Source organism: Lontra canadensis, unplaced genomic scaffold, assembly GCF_010015895.1.
Source record: "Lontra canadensis isolate GAN:19392208 unplaced genomic scaffold, GSC_riverotter_1.0 scaffold23, whole genome shotgun sequence".
In the NCBI taxonomy this organism is placed as follows: Eukaryota; Metazoa; Chordata; class Mammalia; order Carnivora; family Mustelidae; genus Lontra; species Lontra canadensis.
Window position 1 is genome coordinate 8962072 of NW_022631017.1, and position 18458 is coordinate 8980529.

The 18458-nt window shown below is 39.6% G+C and overlaps 1 protein-coding gene across 5 annotated transcripts in view; it reads left to right on the plus strand.

Moving 5' to 3' along the window:
• KIF6 (kinesin family member 6) overlaps positions 1 to 18458 on the plus strand; it is a 434768-nt gene that overhangs the window by 173130 nt on the left and 243180 nt on the right. For all 5 annotated transcript variants that reach the window (XM_032862288.1, XM_032862289.1, XM_032862290.1 and 2 more), the window contains 3 exons: positions 10542 to 10647; positions 11507 to 11645; positions 15783 to 15998. In XM_032862288.1, coding sequence (XP_032718179.1) covers positions 10542 to 10647; positions 11507 to 11645; positions 15783 to 15998 — 461 coding nt within the window. The remainder of the gene's footprint in view (positions 1 to 10541; positions 10648 to 11506; positions 11646 to 15782; positions 15999 to 18458) is intronic.

The following is an 18458-nucleotide window of genomic DNA, read 5'->3' on the forward strand; positions in this document are numbered from 1 at the left end:
ATATGATAGAATAAAACAAATTATTTGTTATCAAATAATTGGTAACATACCCACAAGGATTTCCTTTGTATTTTTACATACCAGAATCTTTTAAAATCTGTCTTTTAAAAATTTTTACAACTTTTCTAATTAAAAAAATATATATGTTCCGCATTTTTGTATATAAACCAAGGCTGTCGTTCAAAATTTTCACTAAAGGAACCAGATGAGAAATGTTTGTGTCTAAAGTTTCATGTTATCTACAAATATAATTTCTTACAAGACAAAATTATAGAAAAGGAGTTCAGAGACTTGGAGCAAGGGGTGGATAAAACTCTCACTATGCTTTTAAATTAATGAATGGTCTGGAGAGACCTGTGGACAGGTCCACATTTCTGTGGACAGGAATGAACCATGGAGCCATATAGTGATGGTAAAGTCCAGCCCATTTCCACAGGCCCTATTCCTCCAGATTTCCCAGTAAGCTTTTGTTCCATGGGTAGGCTCCTGTTTTATCCATCTGAGATATGTCTTTCTCTGTCTCTTCTCCCTTTCTATTCTCCTCATCCTCTTCCTGCCCCACCTTCCTATCCCTATTTCCTGCCTCACCTCCTGCCTCTCTCCCCCTTCTCTCTCCTTCTCTTGCCTCAGTCCCCACACTTGATCTTCTCACAGTCCCCAGTGTTCTGCTCAAAGGGGCTCTCTCTGTAGCTTCTGCACATTTTATTTTAATTTTTTTAAAGATTTTATTTATTTATTTATTAGACAGACAGAGATCACAAGCAGGCAGAGAGGCAGTCAGAGGGAGAGAGGAGGAAGCAGGCTCCCTGCTGAGCAGAGAGTCCGATGCAGGGCTTCATCCCAGGACTTGAGATCATGACCTGAGCCAAAGGCAGAGGCTTTAACCCACTGAGCCACCCAGGCGCCCCGCTTCTGCACATTTTAATCCAATTTGCCTTTTCCCCCTTGCCTTAGGTATCTGTCTCTCCACTCCCAGTTTCACTTCTCTCAGCTCCCCCAACCTCTGACACAATGGCAGGAAACCTTTTCTAGGTTGTTTCTGTTCACTGTCATCACTGCCTTCCAGAAGTTGACTTGTCTTTTATGTTTTCCTGACTCCAGCTACGCTGCTGCTCACTAACTAGCCTCTCTTCCCCCATCCTACCATACCACCATTTTCTTTCCTGTAAGTCAATTTCTTATTTATTACGCATTTATGTAGATGAGTATCCATGTTTGCATGAAAACAAATAAGATAGTGTTTGCCTACAGCCACCAAAGGGTTCAAAAGATACAACAGAATTTAAAGAGATAGTTATTAAGATCTGTGGATTGATTGATTTATGTTATTTTCCTTTCTTATTTACATTTGTTCTAAACCACTGAACCTTTCTACATCTTGAAGTTAAGATGTTTTGATCATATCAAGAACTATATGCCATTAAATTGGGCATGTGAATATCAGGATTGACAAAATCATAATCATTTTCTGTAACTTTTCAAAGCCTTCACCATTGCATTACAAAAGTACTTTTCTTAAAGATGTCTTTTGAGGATCACCTGGGTGGCTCAGTCAATTAATTGTTGGATTCTTGATCTCAGCTCAGGTCTTAATCTCAGGGTCATGAGTTCAAGCCCTGCGCTGGGCATGGAACCTATTTAAAACCAAACAAAACAAAACTGTTAAAATATGTCTTTTGAAGAAAAAAAATACTGAACTGCTAGAAAGGAAAAAAAAACAAAAGCAGCAACAACAAAAAGTCAAAAAGGCTTTAGTATCTTCAAAGTTGTTTTAGTTTATTTAAAAATTATTTCAAAGTAGTTTTTGGAAATTCTGTAAACTGAAGTACATGACCACAAATGCGTTTTCCTATAAATAGGCTATACCTTCACCCTTAAAGAGGCAAACCAGTCTGGTTTTTGATGTGGGTTTTTCACAGTTGTCATTTCAAAACACAGAAAGAATCAAGCAGTTGTGTGACTCTGCATTTGAGGTGCCAGATAACTGTGCTTTTATGGAGGTAAAGGAAATATTCCTTACTAAGACAAATCTCGAAGATAAACTTTGCATAGGAATTTCCTCTGCAACACAGAAACCATGAATTTTCTGGCCCCCTACTGTTATTAAAAAGAGCTCATTCCAACAAAGTGGCTGACATTGAACTCAATTCCTTGTGCATGAAAGTCCATGTCTCTCACTTACTGATTAGAGCTGGGGGAGTGTATAACGTTTCTAATACTTGTCACAGGCGGGGGAATTCTAAAAGAAAAAAATCTTGAAGCAACCACCTTTAAGCCAATTGGGAATGCTGCTTTCAGCAGAATCTAACAAAAAACAAACATGAAACTAATGACCCTGAAAAATATTTGTATAGTTTCCTTTGGCCCTGGTCCTATTGGCACTCTTTCAGCCTTTAGTTTTTCGTGTCCTGTGGATTATAGTTAATCATAAATTGTGAATTTATTGTTCTTATCTGAACTTTCCTTTTGTAAATTACATTCTATCCCAACACTGTATGTTTTAGAGGGTGACACCCCATAAAAGAGGCGTGTCATGTTAGGAAGGTCAAAATAAGGCCTTCCTTTGCCCCCCATAATTCGGTCTCAAGAACCCCCACTGTTGTGTCCTGTTAAAAATTCTTGTCTTGGAGATGCCAGACACAAAGTTGACCTTGTTGTTTGCATCTTTACATCTTAAAAAAAATTTTTCAAACACGTCTGTAGACAGTTTTGAAATGAAAATAAAAATTCAGTATACCAGAGATTATGGCAAGTGCGAGGCATTTTTCTGAGTTGATTGAGAGGCTTTGTGATATATGTGGAAAGAGGAGGGGTTTCTGATGCAAAAGACCGGTTTTTAAATCCCTGTGTTTCAGTTTTCTAAGTTTGTAATAATATGCACATTACTTAACTTCTGAGCTTTCCTGTCCTCATCTCTGAAAGAGGGAAAATAATTTATAGGTTTATGGTCCAGCTGAATAACAAAATGCATATGAGAGTGCCTGATGTGTAATGGATGTTCAATAAAAGTAATAATAAAATAATTGGAAAAAGGCAGTTATAAAGAGAACCAGACTATGAAATTCTCTTTAATTCTTTTTCCACTTAAATAAGAAAAAAAACATGTGAAGTAACTAGCACAGTGGCCAGGACATAGTTGACCATCAAGAGATGTTAGTTACTCTTTTATTCAACATTTCAAGTTATGTATTTGCTTGGTTTCCAGGGCTGACAAGGTATTCTTGACTCAGCATTCAACAGTAGGTTGCCTCCTTGTAGTGCTTCTTAAATACTAATGTGCGCAGAGATGACCCAGGAATGTTGTTGAGGTAGAGATTCAGTGAATCTTGGTGGGCCCTGAGTTCTGGTTCGGTGGGTCTGGGTTGGGACCAGTGACTCTACTTTTCTAAGAGGCTCCCAGGTGATGCCTTGAGGTTGGCTTAGTGTTCACACTTTGAATCTCATGGCATCAATGGGCCAGACGATAAATATCCTGCCTTTGTTTCTTACAATATCTTATTTCATGGAGCTGAGAGAGCTTAGAGGTGATATTATTTTGCACATTTTACAGATGAGCAATTTGTGACCACAGAGGTTGATGAATCAGTTAACAGTTGAGATCCATCATCCTTATAGTTAAGCGACATTTGTTATCTACCATGATCAATTTTTTTAATTGTTTAACTGTTCTCCCATCCTTCTTATTTAGTTTTTATGTTCCTAGAAGTTAAGAGTAATCAAGTTTCTTCTTCTATCTTTAGCACTATTTTCCATCTCCTTTTGAGATCTTTGCTCATGTTTGTATGTAACCATAGTTTGTCAGCCTCCACGTTGCTTAACCCTGTCAAGAGACAACCCATCCTTGATGGAGCCCTCTGTAGTGGCAAAAGGATTGGTAAAGGTCAGGCAGATTTTGATGCTTTTTGGCACAGTTAATAGCAGTTGGGTTTTTATATCAGAACTCCTTTCTAGTTTTTTGGAATAAGCTGCCTACTCTTCCCTTAGAACCAGTGAGAAGCCAGATGATCTAAGAGCCGTCAGTTCAGGGATGCTAGGCATTTCCATTGTTCTAACCACAAAACAGCCCTGACCCACCAATGGGGATCTATTTTATCCACTTCAGTCTTTTCAGATCAATATCAGAGAATGAGTTTCCATTGCTGTGGACTTTTTGTAAATTCCATGGAATAAATACTCTGCTCTGGGACACTTTTACTATGTTTGTACCCCTTTATGAAGACACACTCCCCTTTCTCTCCCCGGGATACACTCCCCATGGTTAAGAACCAGCCAGGGTCTCCATGAACCAGGTTAGATATGCTCTTAATAATGCCCCATTCCTCTTTTCTCCCAGCTTTCCCACAACCAGTACCATAGACTTATGGTTTCTAACTCATTTTTAGAAGCTAATGCTGATGGGAACATGCTCATAAACTTTTTTTTTAAACAAAGATTAATTCAGAATAACAAGAATGTCATAATCACACTCAATGTATAAATAATGATTTAAATTTAATAAACAGTTAAATGTAACATAATCATAAGAATATTTTAGAAGAGCCAGTTTAGTTTGGATCACTGGTCTTTCTTCACAGGGAGATAATAAATGTTCTTGAGCCAGAAACAACTGGGTAGAAGTCTCAGGACTGCCTGCCTTCCTTCCTTCCCTCTTTATTTCTTATCTTCTGTCTTTTGGGTATGTTATAGGGTAGTTGCAGAATCCCTGTACAGGGATTCATTGTTTACCTGTTGTAATATAGCACAAATATTTTTAATGTTAATAAATATACATTTTTACCATTATTTTTTAAAGATTTAGTTGAGAGACAGAGAGAGCAAGAGGGCAAGGGAGGTCCAGAAAGTGAGGGAGAGAGAGAGAATCTCAAGCAGACTCTGTGCTGAGTGTGGAGCCAGACACAGGGCTCAATCCCAGGACCCCGAGATTATGACCTGAGCTGAAATCAAGAATCAGATGTTTAACTGACTGAGCCACTCAGGCATCCCTCACCATTATTTTAAATAGCTGCTTACTATGTACATAATTATGCCATAATTTATTCAACTAATTTGCTAGTTTTGGACATTCTGATTCTTTTTCAACTTCTTTTGCTTTTCATAAAATACCATGCTGGTCAGTGACTTTGTTAAGATCTAAGCAACTGCCCCTCAGTTATTTCTTGCTTATCTATACACCTGTTTACCTCCTCAAATATTTCTCATAGGCATCTTATTTTCCTTTAGAAATGCATTGCCCAACATGATATTTAAATAAATTTAGTAATTTTGTGATAGTAAGTATAGTGTTTAAAAACTTGGAATCTGAAATCAGCCTGCCTGAGTTTGAATGCCAGCTCTGCCATATGCTAGCTGTGTGACCTTCGGCAAGATACTCAACTTCTTTGTACCTTAGTTCCTTCACCTACAATAAGAGGATAAAATAGTACTTATCTCATCTAGTTGTGAAGATTAAGGAAACGATGTATTTAAATGGTACAGAATAGTATCTAGCATTTAGTACTTGCTCAAGTTAAATTAACTACTGTTAATGATAATTAACTTGCTCTTTTATTCACACTCTTTAACTTAAATTTCCACCAAAATGTGGCTGCAAACGAAACTTCATTTTTTGGCAAGAAATATTAGGAGCAGAAAGAGAGGACTAAAGTGATCTTAATATGGTCAATTCTTATTACGTGTTTACGTATCAAATATTTAATATGGTAGAGTTGCTAGACTAGGCTCCAGGCTATCAGAGGCATCTCACTAGTAGTCAAGGTGGTGGAGATAAGCACAGTCACCAGACATCCACCAGTCACCTACCATCAGCCAGGTTTTGTGTTCAGACACAGGTAGATTATCTGTGATCTTTCCTGTCCATATGAACTAGGACTGAATGGTATACATTTATTTTTACTTCTCCCCTAGGATTCTTTGCTCTTCCTTCTTCTCTCCTAGTGAAAGTAGAGAGAAAGTGAAGTGTTTTTTGTTTTGTTTTGTTTACTTGGGCTTTTCCTAAAGAACAGACTTTATTGTTCTATTTGACCTCCTTAGAGAGCCTTTTCTGCAAACAGTTCTACACTATCCAGCAGGGTTCTGGCATTTGGGAGACCCCTCAGTGGGAGCAGTGACTAGGTATGAACTTGGGAACTATTTTTGGGAGATAGGAAAATGTACAGAATTTGGGGTCAATCGTTCACTCTTAGCTACTAGAGGAGTACATCAGAAACATTTGAATTAGGCATTTTTCTGCATTTTAATTGTTAGATCAAGTCCTTGGTTGATAAAAAAATAAATTCTACAATAAATCAAATGTATGAAGGAAAGACCAGGCATTTTTCTTATCTAAAGAGGCTCGTGGTCTCAAGTACTGAGAAAAAAATGCACGTCAAAAGGCCTGATTTTCATTCTTAGTTTTGTACCAGATTTAGTTTTGTACTAGAAAGGGTAAGGCAACCTGGTTCTTTCATTTAGGCAGGAGTTCCTGGTCCTCCTTGTAATCTTATACTAGTACTGTTCAGGACAAGAATCTTAATGGAATAGCCAAAGCCCAGTGGGGCTAGTGATCTGTGTGTGGTCACTCAGCTAATCAGCAGGCTTGTATGTTATAATGCTTTCTTAAGAACTAGGATTCTACTTCAGCCCTCCCTCATGGGATATTTCCTAAAATATATGCTTTCTGATCAAACTATACTTTAGAAGAAATAATCTTCTAAAGAAAAAGCAAGAAGGAAAAATTGATTAATCATAGCTCCTAGAATAGTTTCTGTTGAAAATATTATGGACACTGAAAACCACAAAATGTTTTTACTTCAAAGAATGGGTATATCCTAGAACTAATAGGGATTTTAAGAGTTCCAGAACTTCTGGGAAAAATATTCAGGGAAAATACAAGTAGATAAGCATTACTATTTTTTTGAAGCCTCATTAAATGGGAATTGTAGATTCAGTCCTCCTCAGAAGTTACCGAGGAAAGGAGCAACTGTGAATATGTCTCCTCAGTGTTAATCATGAAAGGATCAGTATGCCCATGCTATGGAATATTATATGGCTATTAAGATGGAATACATAAAAATGAAATACACTAGTGCATTAAAAATGAAATAAAATGACGTGGAAGATCTGTGATAAGTTGTTTAGAAAAATAATGGCGAGAGTACTATTCAGAATGTGATCTCTCAATTTTGTAAAGACAAACACAAAACGTATAAACATAAGGACTTAGGTGTCTGCTTGGGTCAGAGCTAGAGGAATGTATTTCAGCTGTTGGCAGTGGATCTCCCAAGCTATTGAGAGTGAATAGAGGAGATGTGAATGGTGGCATGGTGTAAGGGAGAGGGGGACAGAGAGGTGTGTTTACTTTTTAATTTATTCATGTCTGTGTTGTTTGGAATTGTTTCATAAACATTTTTATAATATTTCATGTGAATATATTTTATATATTATATTTTTATAATGTTTTATACGAAAAGCCATATAAAACCTTTGTATCAGAATGAATCTGTGTGCTCTATTCTTCAAAGAAACATGGTATCATCAGCAAATAGTGCAAATGACAAGTATTCCTCCACCTAAGAAACGCCTTACACATTACAATATAAATTGGCTCACACTTGTAAATATCAGCTGTACATGTTACAGATTATAAGAAGAGAAAAAAAATGAAGTCCAAAGCTTCTATAGATGGAAATCATTGCATCTAGTTTGAGCGGGTGATAGTAACAGCAGAAGGGAAATGTGTACAGGTAAAAAAGATGCTGGAAGTGTGCAAATAATTTCATAATAACGTGAGAAAGATGGGGCACCTGGGTGGCTCAGTCGGTTAAGCGTCTGCCTTCAGCTGAGGTCATGATCCCAGAGTCCTGGGATGGAGCCTGCACTGGGCTCCCTGCTCATCGGGGAGTCTGCTTCTCCCTCTCCCTCTCCCTCTGCCTGCTACTCCCCTCCACTCAGGGTCTGGCTCTCATCTCTCTCTCAAATAAATAATAAAATTTTTAAGAAAGATAGCAATGTGAGAAAGATATGCTGCTGCTCTATTATGATACTTAGCATCTTAGATACTGATCACCATCCCTATGCCCTCCTCTTCAAGAATTCCGTCTCAACATAGAGGTGAATAATTTCCATGGAAATAAGTCCATTAACTAAAGAACACATTTGTACTGAGAACATAATGCGTGGACTGCTTTAGATACAGGGTGGGAGAGGGGAGCACAAAGATGAAGAAGAGCTAAGCATTGCTTCCTGGTGCTTGCAATCTAGTGGGGGAGCTAAGGTGATGTACTAGCTCTGAAGTGCCATGGGGACTGTAGGAAGCACACAAATGCATAAACTAAACTAGGACTTCAGAATAGAGGGGATGGATGCTCCCTCAAGGGGAGGTGTTCTGTTTTTTATTTTGTTTTGTTTTAGAATAGAAAAAACATGAACATCATTGTAAGTCAGCATGGAGAGGTGACAATGGGGTAAGAGAAAGGAGGTGATGAATAGGAGGTAACCCAGACAGAAGCATGAAGAGAGCCCAGGGGGAGAGAAAAGCCATGAGTAGGAGGAAGGATATTACACAAAGCATGTGAAAGAAAGAAAGGGGTCTGCGTGGTGAGACAGAGATGCTCTGGGAGGTGAAGGAAGAGGAAACTGGAAGAGTCCATTTATAACAGGTTTGACTTTGTCCATCTAGTGGGAAGTTACAATATTGCCAGAATGAGAGTCATGGTAGGCTTGGGAGCTGTGAAAAGACTTGGAACAGCCACTGTGAAGAATATAAGTCAACCGGGGAGAGTACTTTTGTATTCTTTGGGTTAATACGGAGTAAGGCAATAGCTGGATTATAGGGTAGTTCTATTTTTAACATATTGAGGAACCACCATACTCCTTTCCAGAATAGTTGCCCTGATCTACATTCCCACCAACACTGCATGAGGACTCCACTTTTTCCACATCCTCACCAACTTTTGTGTTGTTAATTTTAACCATTCTGACAGGTGTGCAGTGATATCTCATTGCAGTTTTGATTTGTATTTCCCTGATGATTAGTGATGTTGAACATCTTTTCGTGTGTCTATTGGCCATCTGGATGTTGTCTTTGGAAAAATGTCTATTCATGTCTTCTGTACATTTTTAAATTGGATAGTTCATTTTTTGGGTGTTGAGGTTTATAAATTCTTTACATATTTTGGATACTAATCCTTTATCAGAAATGTCATTTGCAAAATCTTCTCCCATTCTGTAGTTTGCCTTTTAGTTTTGTCGATTGTTTCCTTCACTGTACAGAAGCTTTTTATTTTTATATAGTCCCAAGAGTTTGTTTTTGCTTTTGTTTCCCTTGCCTCAGGAGACATACCTAGAAAGAAGTTGTTACGGCCAGTGTCAAAGAGGTTGCTGCCTAGAGGTCTCCCCTAGGATTTTTATGGTCTCAGGTCTCACAATTAGGTCTTTAATTCATTTTGAATTTCGCTGCCAAAGAGGTCACTGCCTAGAGATCTCTTCTAGGGTTTTTATGGTCTCAGGTCTCACAATTAGGTCTTTAATTCATTTTGAATTTATTTTTGTGCATGGTATAAGAAAGTGATCCAGTTTCATTCTTTTGCATGTTGCTGTCTACCCCATTTATAGCAGCACTACCTACAGTACAATGGAAACAGCCCAAGTGTCCATCAGTTGATGAATGGATAAAGAATATGTGGAACATATATATGACATATATATATATCTCATATATATATATATATATTCCATTGCGTATAAGCAATGGAATATTTTTCAGCCCAAAAAAGAATGAAATTTTGCCATTCGCAATGACATGGATGGAGCTAGAGTATAATGCTAAGTGAAGTAAGTCAGTCAAAGAAAGACAAATACCGTATGATTTCACTCATATGTGGAATTTAAGATACAAAACAAATGAGCAAAGGGGAAAAAATAGAGGCGAACCAAGAAACAGACTCTTAACTGTAAGAGAACAAACTGATGGTTACCAGAAGAGAAGTGGGGGGGGGATGGGTGAAACAGGTGATGGGAATTAAGGAGGGCACTTGTGATGAGCACTGGATGATGTATGGAAGTGTTGAATCACTATATTGTCTGCCTGAAACTAATAATACACAGTATGTTAACTAACTGGAATATCAATAAGTCAACCAGGGATGATTAACAGGGTTGTGGAGCATCACTGAGGTCCCACCTGAGGTGGAGTGGCATGAATCTTTAATGAAACTAATAAAAAGAAACATTTGCATTACTTTATTTGGCACTGTGGCAGCTGGGCATAGAGGCATGGAAATTCAGCTTCACCAGAATGCATATTTTGTAGAAATCAAGGGATTCTTCAGTTGAAAGCTGGGTACGAAAATTTATCAGAACGTAGTCAAATAATTGCATCATTTCAGATTTCACTTTGTCAATATGTTTCTTTCCTCTTAATTTTTAGTTAAATCAGTTAACTGTATTTCCATAAAGAAGTAGGAAAATATCTAGTACTTTGAATGTTAACTAACCAAGTAATACCATTAGAATTTCTGAAGTTTCTAGCTCATAGTTGCTTCTCATACATTATGTATTTTTAGGCTGGAAAAACTAATAACATCCTTTTTGGAAGACCAGGATCCAGAGAGCAGACTAGATGTTGGCACTGATATGCGTAAAATTCATCACTGTTTCCATCATTTAAAGGTAAAGTTCAGCATTTCCTCTAGTAGAAGCCATTGTCTGCCATGTTGAAACTGCAATAAAGTTTGCCTAGTTGACCAACTCTTAAAAGGTTAGGACCCAACTCCACATGTGCAGAACGGTATGATCTTCCAACAAGGCTGGGATTATTCCGGAATTTCTTCAGGGGTTTTATCTTACCTGCCAGTGAATAAGCTCAGACCATAGACTTGTAATTCTTTTGCTAGGAACCTCTAACTTGTACACAGAATAATTCCATGTTCAAAAACCATTTATTTTAAACATATATCAAGAAAATTGTGTCCTGTGTTTTTCCCAGCAGTTTAGATTTATCTATATAAACCCTCAGTTTTTCTCTGCCTTACATTTTACCTTTCATGATGACACAGTGGGAATATCATTAACTTTTATTTCTGCCTCACTTGTAATTTGGCATTCTTCACTATGATAATAAACATTCATTGTGAGTCTGCTATGGGCCAGGCCTTTGGGAAAGCAAAATTGAGTAAGAAGGCATATGTGTAGAGAATAATTATAACACATGATAAGTGATATTTTTAAAAGTGTGAATCAAGCGATATGGGGTTAAGGAGAGAGAGAAAGAAGTTCAAGAGGAGATCATGTTTGAGCAGGAATTTCTGAGTTTAGGGAAAGAGACAGATAATAGCAGAGAATGGGATAAGGAAGGGGAGGGGAGAGGGGACAGGGAGACTGGGAAGGCAGCTGCATTGTAGAGACAAGGAGGCAAGAAGGGACAGGCACGCCTGATTTGTGCAAGGAATTGTCTAAGGCAAAAAGAGTCCAAGAAACTCAGAGATTTGGAAGAGAAGTATGGGCTCTAAGCTCTTATTTCATCTTACAGAAACTATTGAATGACGAGAAGATTCATGGAAAAAGCACAGTCTCCGCCGAAATCAAAGATCAGGATTGCCAAGAACCATTAAAGGAGGAAGAATACCAAAAGCTCCGAGACATTCTACAGCAGAGGGATAATGAAATCAGTATCCTTTCCAAAGCGATTAGAAACTGACCCTCTCCTGGCCGGAAAGAGGGAGGGGGAACAACTTCGACGCCTTCCGCTATCCACATCACCTAGCCCCCCACCCTGTGTCCAGTTCACACTGCTTCTTGTCATTTAGGAGAGGTCCCTCCCACGCACAGAATGTAGCCGCCAGTGAAAAACACAGTTGCTAAAAAAGGAATATTTTGACTTTGTTTTTAGCTAGATAGTGACTGTTATGGGGAATATTTCAGTTTATTGAAAAGCATGGTCTTTTTTACACCATCTCTTAACATGAATTTTTTTTTTTAATGTATTTTTTGGACTACTCCGCTGTGCTCTTTCTGTTTTAGTTCTGAGCCAAGAAGTTAGCTGGTTATCTTTAGCTGACTGACCGGACACTGGGCCGACCACAGCCTCACCAGGGCCCAGAATTTGTGGCTGGTGTGTGGGCGGCACTCAAATGGTGGCTGAAAACTGACAAATGGTATTTAGCTTATGGAGAGGAGAGATTGATTTAAATGTAACTTTTTTCATTTAAAGGCCAGGTCTACTGCTTTGGGTTCCACTTAACAAATGTTCCCAAACTGGGAAGCGAGTATCAATGGGCATTCAAGATAGAATCCTTCTTGACTCTAGGAGGCAGTATGGGGTGCTGGGTGAGCCAGCAGCCCATAGGAGCTGCCTCCAGGTACAGGCAGGGGAGTGGGGCGGGAGGCCTAGACCTCAGGTCCCCCCAGCATTTCTTCAGTCTTGTTTCTCACTTTATCTGTCCAGCTCAGCTTCTTGTAAAAAGATTTGACATTTTCATTGCATTTGCAGACTTTAAACGTGCACAAGAGGCTATTTCGGTCTCTCATCAACAGGTATTTGTGTTCATTTTTAAAAATTACTAAAGGGCCTTTTAGCTGCAGCTAATGTGAAAAAAAAAATGCATAAAAATCACCTACATCCAGTAAATAAAGAGGTAAAAACAAACCACACACAAGGTAGGCACACTGCCTGATTAACCTCAGTCTCTAATTTTAGCTGAGTATTAGCAGACCCTGTATGCCTGATCCAAGTGAGTTTTAGCTGCTTTTCTTATCCAGCCAGCAACAGTAGGTTCAGCTGCAAATTCTACTCCCACGCAAGGCCTTGTCTGTGAATGCTGCCCACGGGGTCACCCTGCATTGCTTTTCCTCTCTCTTACCCTATCCAGCTCCAAGGATGCTCCCAGCCCAGACCTCAGGCCTGGGCCTGGCCCCAGTCTGAGCTCTGCGTCTTTTCCCAACCTTGATCCTATTTTAGGATCTTCTCCCCTAAACACTCCTACCAACTTCTTAATCCCCTCCTGGGCTCATGAATATGTGTGCTGATAGGTGGGATGAGATATGAGATACGTCAGCAAGGAACCAGTCTGGGCTTGTGCGTGTATGTTTATTTAAACAAGAGAGTGACAGAGAGACATACATCATCTCCCTATTGACCGCCCGATGCAGGTGCCACTGTTTATGTGAGGCTGGCCTGGATTCTTCACTAACTGGGAATGACCTGAGCAGTGTCTCCTCCTTCTGAGACTCATGTTCAAAATGATGGTGTGTAGGAGCCATGGTGAAAAGATCACGGAACTTTAAATTCACACTTGGATTGATATCCTAGTTCCTCCTGCTTAGCTCCACAGCTATTCCATGGAACGGTTTCCTCCTCTTCTGTAGTAGGACCATAAAGCCTGCCTTGCCAACCTCACAGTGCTGACCAGAGCTGGTAAGGTAAGGTGCTGGAAAGTGCTTTGAGCACTTTTGAGCACGTGGTGTGATACGATGGGAGATATGAAAGTTTCTCATGCCAGGGTGGAGGATATTTTCACATCTCGTCTGTAGAACCACCAAGGCGAAGACTGACAGGAGGAATGAGAAAGATCTGGTATATGGGAAAAACAGGTGGTAATACTTGAGCTCACCAAATGACAGTAATGCAACCAAAATGACAGCGAATGACACAGAACACTCTTCTTGGTAAGGGAGTGAAAATTATGTCCTTTCAGTGACATTATCAGTCTGCGTAAAGTTCAGAAACCCCTTCACCAAACATGTAACAGTGTGTCATTTAGGACCCCACACAACAAAGGCCCAAGTTAAATGGAATGGGCTGGGGAGGAAGACAAAAGAAAGGTGGGAAGAGGGAAAGCAGCCAAGCAGATAAATCTGTACTCTGATCTCTATGAAATGTACATTAGAGCTGCATGTTTCTGGTTAAATTCTGCCAGAGCCTGTTAGAGTGAACCTCAGCTCCTTATTCTAGATCACAAGGCCCTACATGACAGTGCCCCTGCCACACCTCTGATTTCATTTATTCTGTCTCTGTCCTGTATGTGTCAGGCTTTGGTCACAGTGTCCTTTCTGTGGTGGTTCTAACACCAGCTTTGTCAACGTTGGCACTCTCGACACTTGGGGCTGTCTAATTCTCTGTTGTGGGGGCTCCCCTGTGCATTGTAGGATGTTTGGCAGCCTCTCTGGCCTCTACCCACTAGACTTCAGTAACAACATCTGCCCCCCGCCACTGTAGTATGCAACCATAACTGCTTCTAGCTAGACATGGCCAGACGTCCTTTAAGAGTTAAAAGAGCCCCTGTTGGGAGCCACTGACAAGGCCCTTCTCCTTAGGGTTTTAGCACTGGCCATGAACTCTGTTGACATATTCTTCCTCTGGCCGCTGCCTCTTGATGTTCAGCTTAAATGTCACTCTTAGGAAAGTCTTTTGTGAGCACCCAGCATAGAGTAGCCACTCAGTCATTCTTGACCTTTTAAAAATAAGCTACCCTTTCATCCTCTAACATGCAGTATGTGTACTTGAGATCTGACTTTCCCCAGTAGGACCTCTACTTTGTGAGAGCAAGAAACTCGTATGCCTTTTCACTGTTCCATCCCTCTGCCTAGAGTCATGCCTGGCATGGAGTATAAGCTCCATGGCCCACAGTCGAATGGGTGAGCACATGGATGCTGCCATTGCAGTGTGTGAACCAGCAGAAGCTTCTGATGCTGTGGGTAGTCAGTTCCGCATGAGAAGTGGAAGATGTGGGCAGAGCACTGCTCCTCTCTGCCAGGCCAAGGCCCACACACCACCTTTGGTAAGAACACATTTTTTTGAGGCAAAGATTGGAAGCCGCATCAGAGACTCTGAGAGAAAGAGTGATTATGCTTCTGGAAATCTCCAAGAATTTGGAGTTAAAGCTGAAGAGGAAGATGAAAATCCAGTGACCCCCATGAGACTTGCCCAAGAATAGGCATCAGAGTTAGTCTTCTCTCCCCACCACCTCCATATTTCCTCATTCCCCATCTCTGGGGATGCTGAAGGCCTGCAGTTCAGCTTACTGCTGAACTTTACACTTGGAGTTCTGAAATTCTCAGGAGGGGTTTTAGTCTGTTTTTTTCAGTGATGGCAGAAATCCCTTAGTTTTCTCAGCATCTTGAGCCCGAAAGAACAGCAAAGGAGGATGGCAGGCAGTGATGCCATCACTCCTCATCAGTGTTCCCAGTATACTGAAATGGCCCACCAAAATGTGCACTGTAAAATGATATGTCTGTACTAACAATTCACTTCTTTCCAGGTCCATTTGGGACCAAAATTTAGAGACTTTCTTAAAAAAGTAACTGTAAGTCCCATTCTTATGTACGCTAAACCAGCATGTGTTGGATGTGGGGTACTCTGGCCACCAAAGCGGATTTAGCTGCTTTGCCAGCTGGATGGACTCTGGTGTTCTCCCTCTCCACTCCTCCTGCTGCCTCCTGAGCAGCATCATGGATTCAGATCTTACTTATTCACAGATACATCCATAGCTCCATTGTCTGCTCCTATTACGTGTTCATTTTATTTCTTGTAAACCCTTTCATAAGAATTTTAGGTCTTTACCAGTTTAATCTCAAAACATTTTAAAGACCTTTGGGTTTGCTAACTTTTCATATAATGGTGCCATATTGAAAGACCAGCTGCTTCCTAAACTGTCTGTAACTAGATAAAGTTGAAGTCTTCCTTCAGTGGTCTCTTTACCACATGACAAATAGCAAATATTATTGGAAATAATAACCTCAGTTGAAACATTAGTGTTTTGATCATTGCAACTTAGCATGAGTCACTAAATCCTTAAATCAAGTTTCAGATATTCTGGTCAATATGCTAAAGAAGGAAAAAAAGAAAGCTCAAGATGCTCTCCACTTATCCAGCATGGGTAGAAGTGAATGGAGACACTCACAGAGATCGCCCTTGCCACCTGGGAACTCAGAAGGTCTGAGGACATTGCCATCCTCAGCAACCACACAGGTCCGGGACGTCAGCGCTGTCGGGCACAGATCCAGTTTGCTCCACAGAAAAACAGGTCAGTTGTATTTACACATATAGATCTATAAATTATCTGAAGTATGGAAAACATAGGCTTAAATGAGAAAAATAGGCTATCATAAATCAAACATCTACAGAAAAGGTAAATAAACATAGAAATGATTATAATTTATCATTCTATTCTTCATCATTGTAATTCTTATTGTTGGTATTACCAACAATAAGTACCAGCAACAGCTCCAGCAGTAATAATAAAAATCCCCAAGTAAAACTTATTAAGGAGAAAATAAATGTCTGGCATTCCTCATGCTCCATAATGGAATTCAGCATAGCATTTTTGGTTTTAAATATGAAGAAATGGCAACTTATGTGTTATAATTATTTTTTATAACTATCAAAACTCTTAAATACCAGTTTCCAAAATTGATGACTGAACTGAAAACACAAAGTTTAAATTGCGACAGAGCTCAGAGGCAGAAACAGATGGGTCCAGGGCAACAGGAGAAAAGTTAAAGTTAAGAGAAAGGAACAAAACCTTTCCTCTGATAGAGTAGGGAAGGAGTAAGGACAAATGTTGCATTGCCAACGTGATGACACAGTATTTATTTCTAAATCTGAATAAGCTATCTGCAGCAAAATAATTTAAAAATATTATCACAGTCTGCCTTAAAGGATACTAAACAAACAATATTTTGTCAGATAGTAGGATTTGACTGAGTTGGACCAACTCGGGGGCACTTTCCCCACTTACAGCTTTTGATCAGTATGTCAGTTCTGCAACTACAGAACCACACTAGAGGCCCCGGTTGCTTTGTGTTATTTTCTCTTTCTGTTAGACGAGCAGATCATGATGTACAGGCATGTGATTGGTGCCTTTCTCTTGAAGACATTGAGAAATCTGAAATATGGAAATGTACTAGAACAAAGGGGTGAAAACCTTCCCTTTTTGGCAACGCAGGTTGAAATTTTCTATATAAATGTTTGTTGGGATGGATGATCTGATATGCATGGTTTTCTACAGGATTTAACTTGGGAATAATTAAAGGATGGTACTCATTAAGAAGGACACTTTTTTAATTAATAAAGACAAGGTCGAGAAGCCTGGAAATATGCTTCATGATATTATATCCCTTTATCTCTTAATTCTAAATCTCCTTGCTTTGAATATTTAGTTAGCAATACAGTAGAATAAATTCAAAGTCAAAGGAAACCAAAAATCCTATTTTTACCATGATCGTGGTGGCAATAGACAAGGAAAGCAATTGTTCCTCTCTGTGACTGTTTTCCATATAGCGTTCCTGTTATGGGTAACAGCTGGTTCTAAAAAAAAAGGAGACCCTCTGGATTGGTGAATTCATTCGTTCATCCATCAATTTATATGTTCCTTTATTCATTCAACATATATTTATTAAGTACACACTTTGTTCTAGGTACCGTGCTAATTATTACTATTATGGCTACAGGTTACATAGCCTGTATGTATGTATGTATGTATGTATATGTATATACATTCAATCGGACAACTTTGAATATATTCAAAGTTGTTATTTATATATTATTTATACATATATGAATAAATATATATTCAAAGTTGTCATTTATTCAAAGTTGTCTGATTGAATTAATTCATTTAATCCTTATTCTATAGGTTCTTGTTTTGCCCCCATACTATACAAGAACATATGAGGACAAACAACCTGTGATCTCACAGCACTTAGAGACTGACAGAGAAGGAAGCTTTGAACAATTACAAAATTACACCGTGTTACTGACAGGGCACATATCAGGGAACCCAACCTCAAGTTAAGATCAGAAGGATCCAAAAAGGGACATGAGGAGCAGAATGTGGCTGGAAGCAATACTGTAAGCAGAAGGAATCATTTGAATAGCTTTTGGGGACTTTGTGGTAGAAAGGAGCATTTTAGGAAGTAAAAAGGCCTTGATGGGTGGGATGTGGGCATGGGGAGGCTGGGAAGACAGGTTGAGTAATGTGTGTAGAACAGATAGGCGGAGGACACAGAGTATGCATGAGTAATTAGAAGGTCATTGTAGTGGTCCAGGCCAAAGGATGGGGATGATGAGAGAGAGATAGGGGGATCAGAAGTACTTAGGACAGAGAGTGAGCAGGGTTTAGTGACTAATGAATTTGAGGGGTAAGAGTAAGGATGGGCCCCAGGTCTCTGGTGGCTGGTAAGGCTCTTCATGCAACAGTTGGCATTGTTAGCTATACAGAGCAGAGCCTGGCATTTCTACTGACAGGAAAGGTGGGAGTCTGTACCTGAATTAGAACCCTGTGCTCACAATGGAAGGACTTGTTCACTGGCCTTCTCCAAAGATATACACCATTATGCCTGTGAAGAAACGGCCCGGGATATCGCTGCCCCACCCCTTGCTGTGTGCCAGATCTTTTCTGTTTCTATTTTCTCTTGCCCACACCATCTCCCTTCTCATAATTCTTCTTCCCCACAGCATCTCGTAATCTCTCTCCTAACTCATA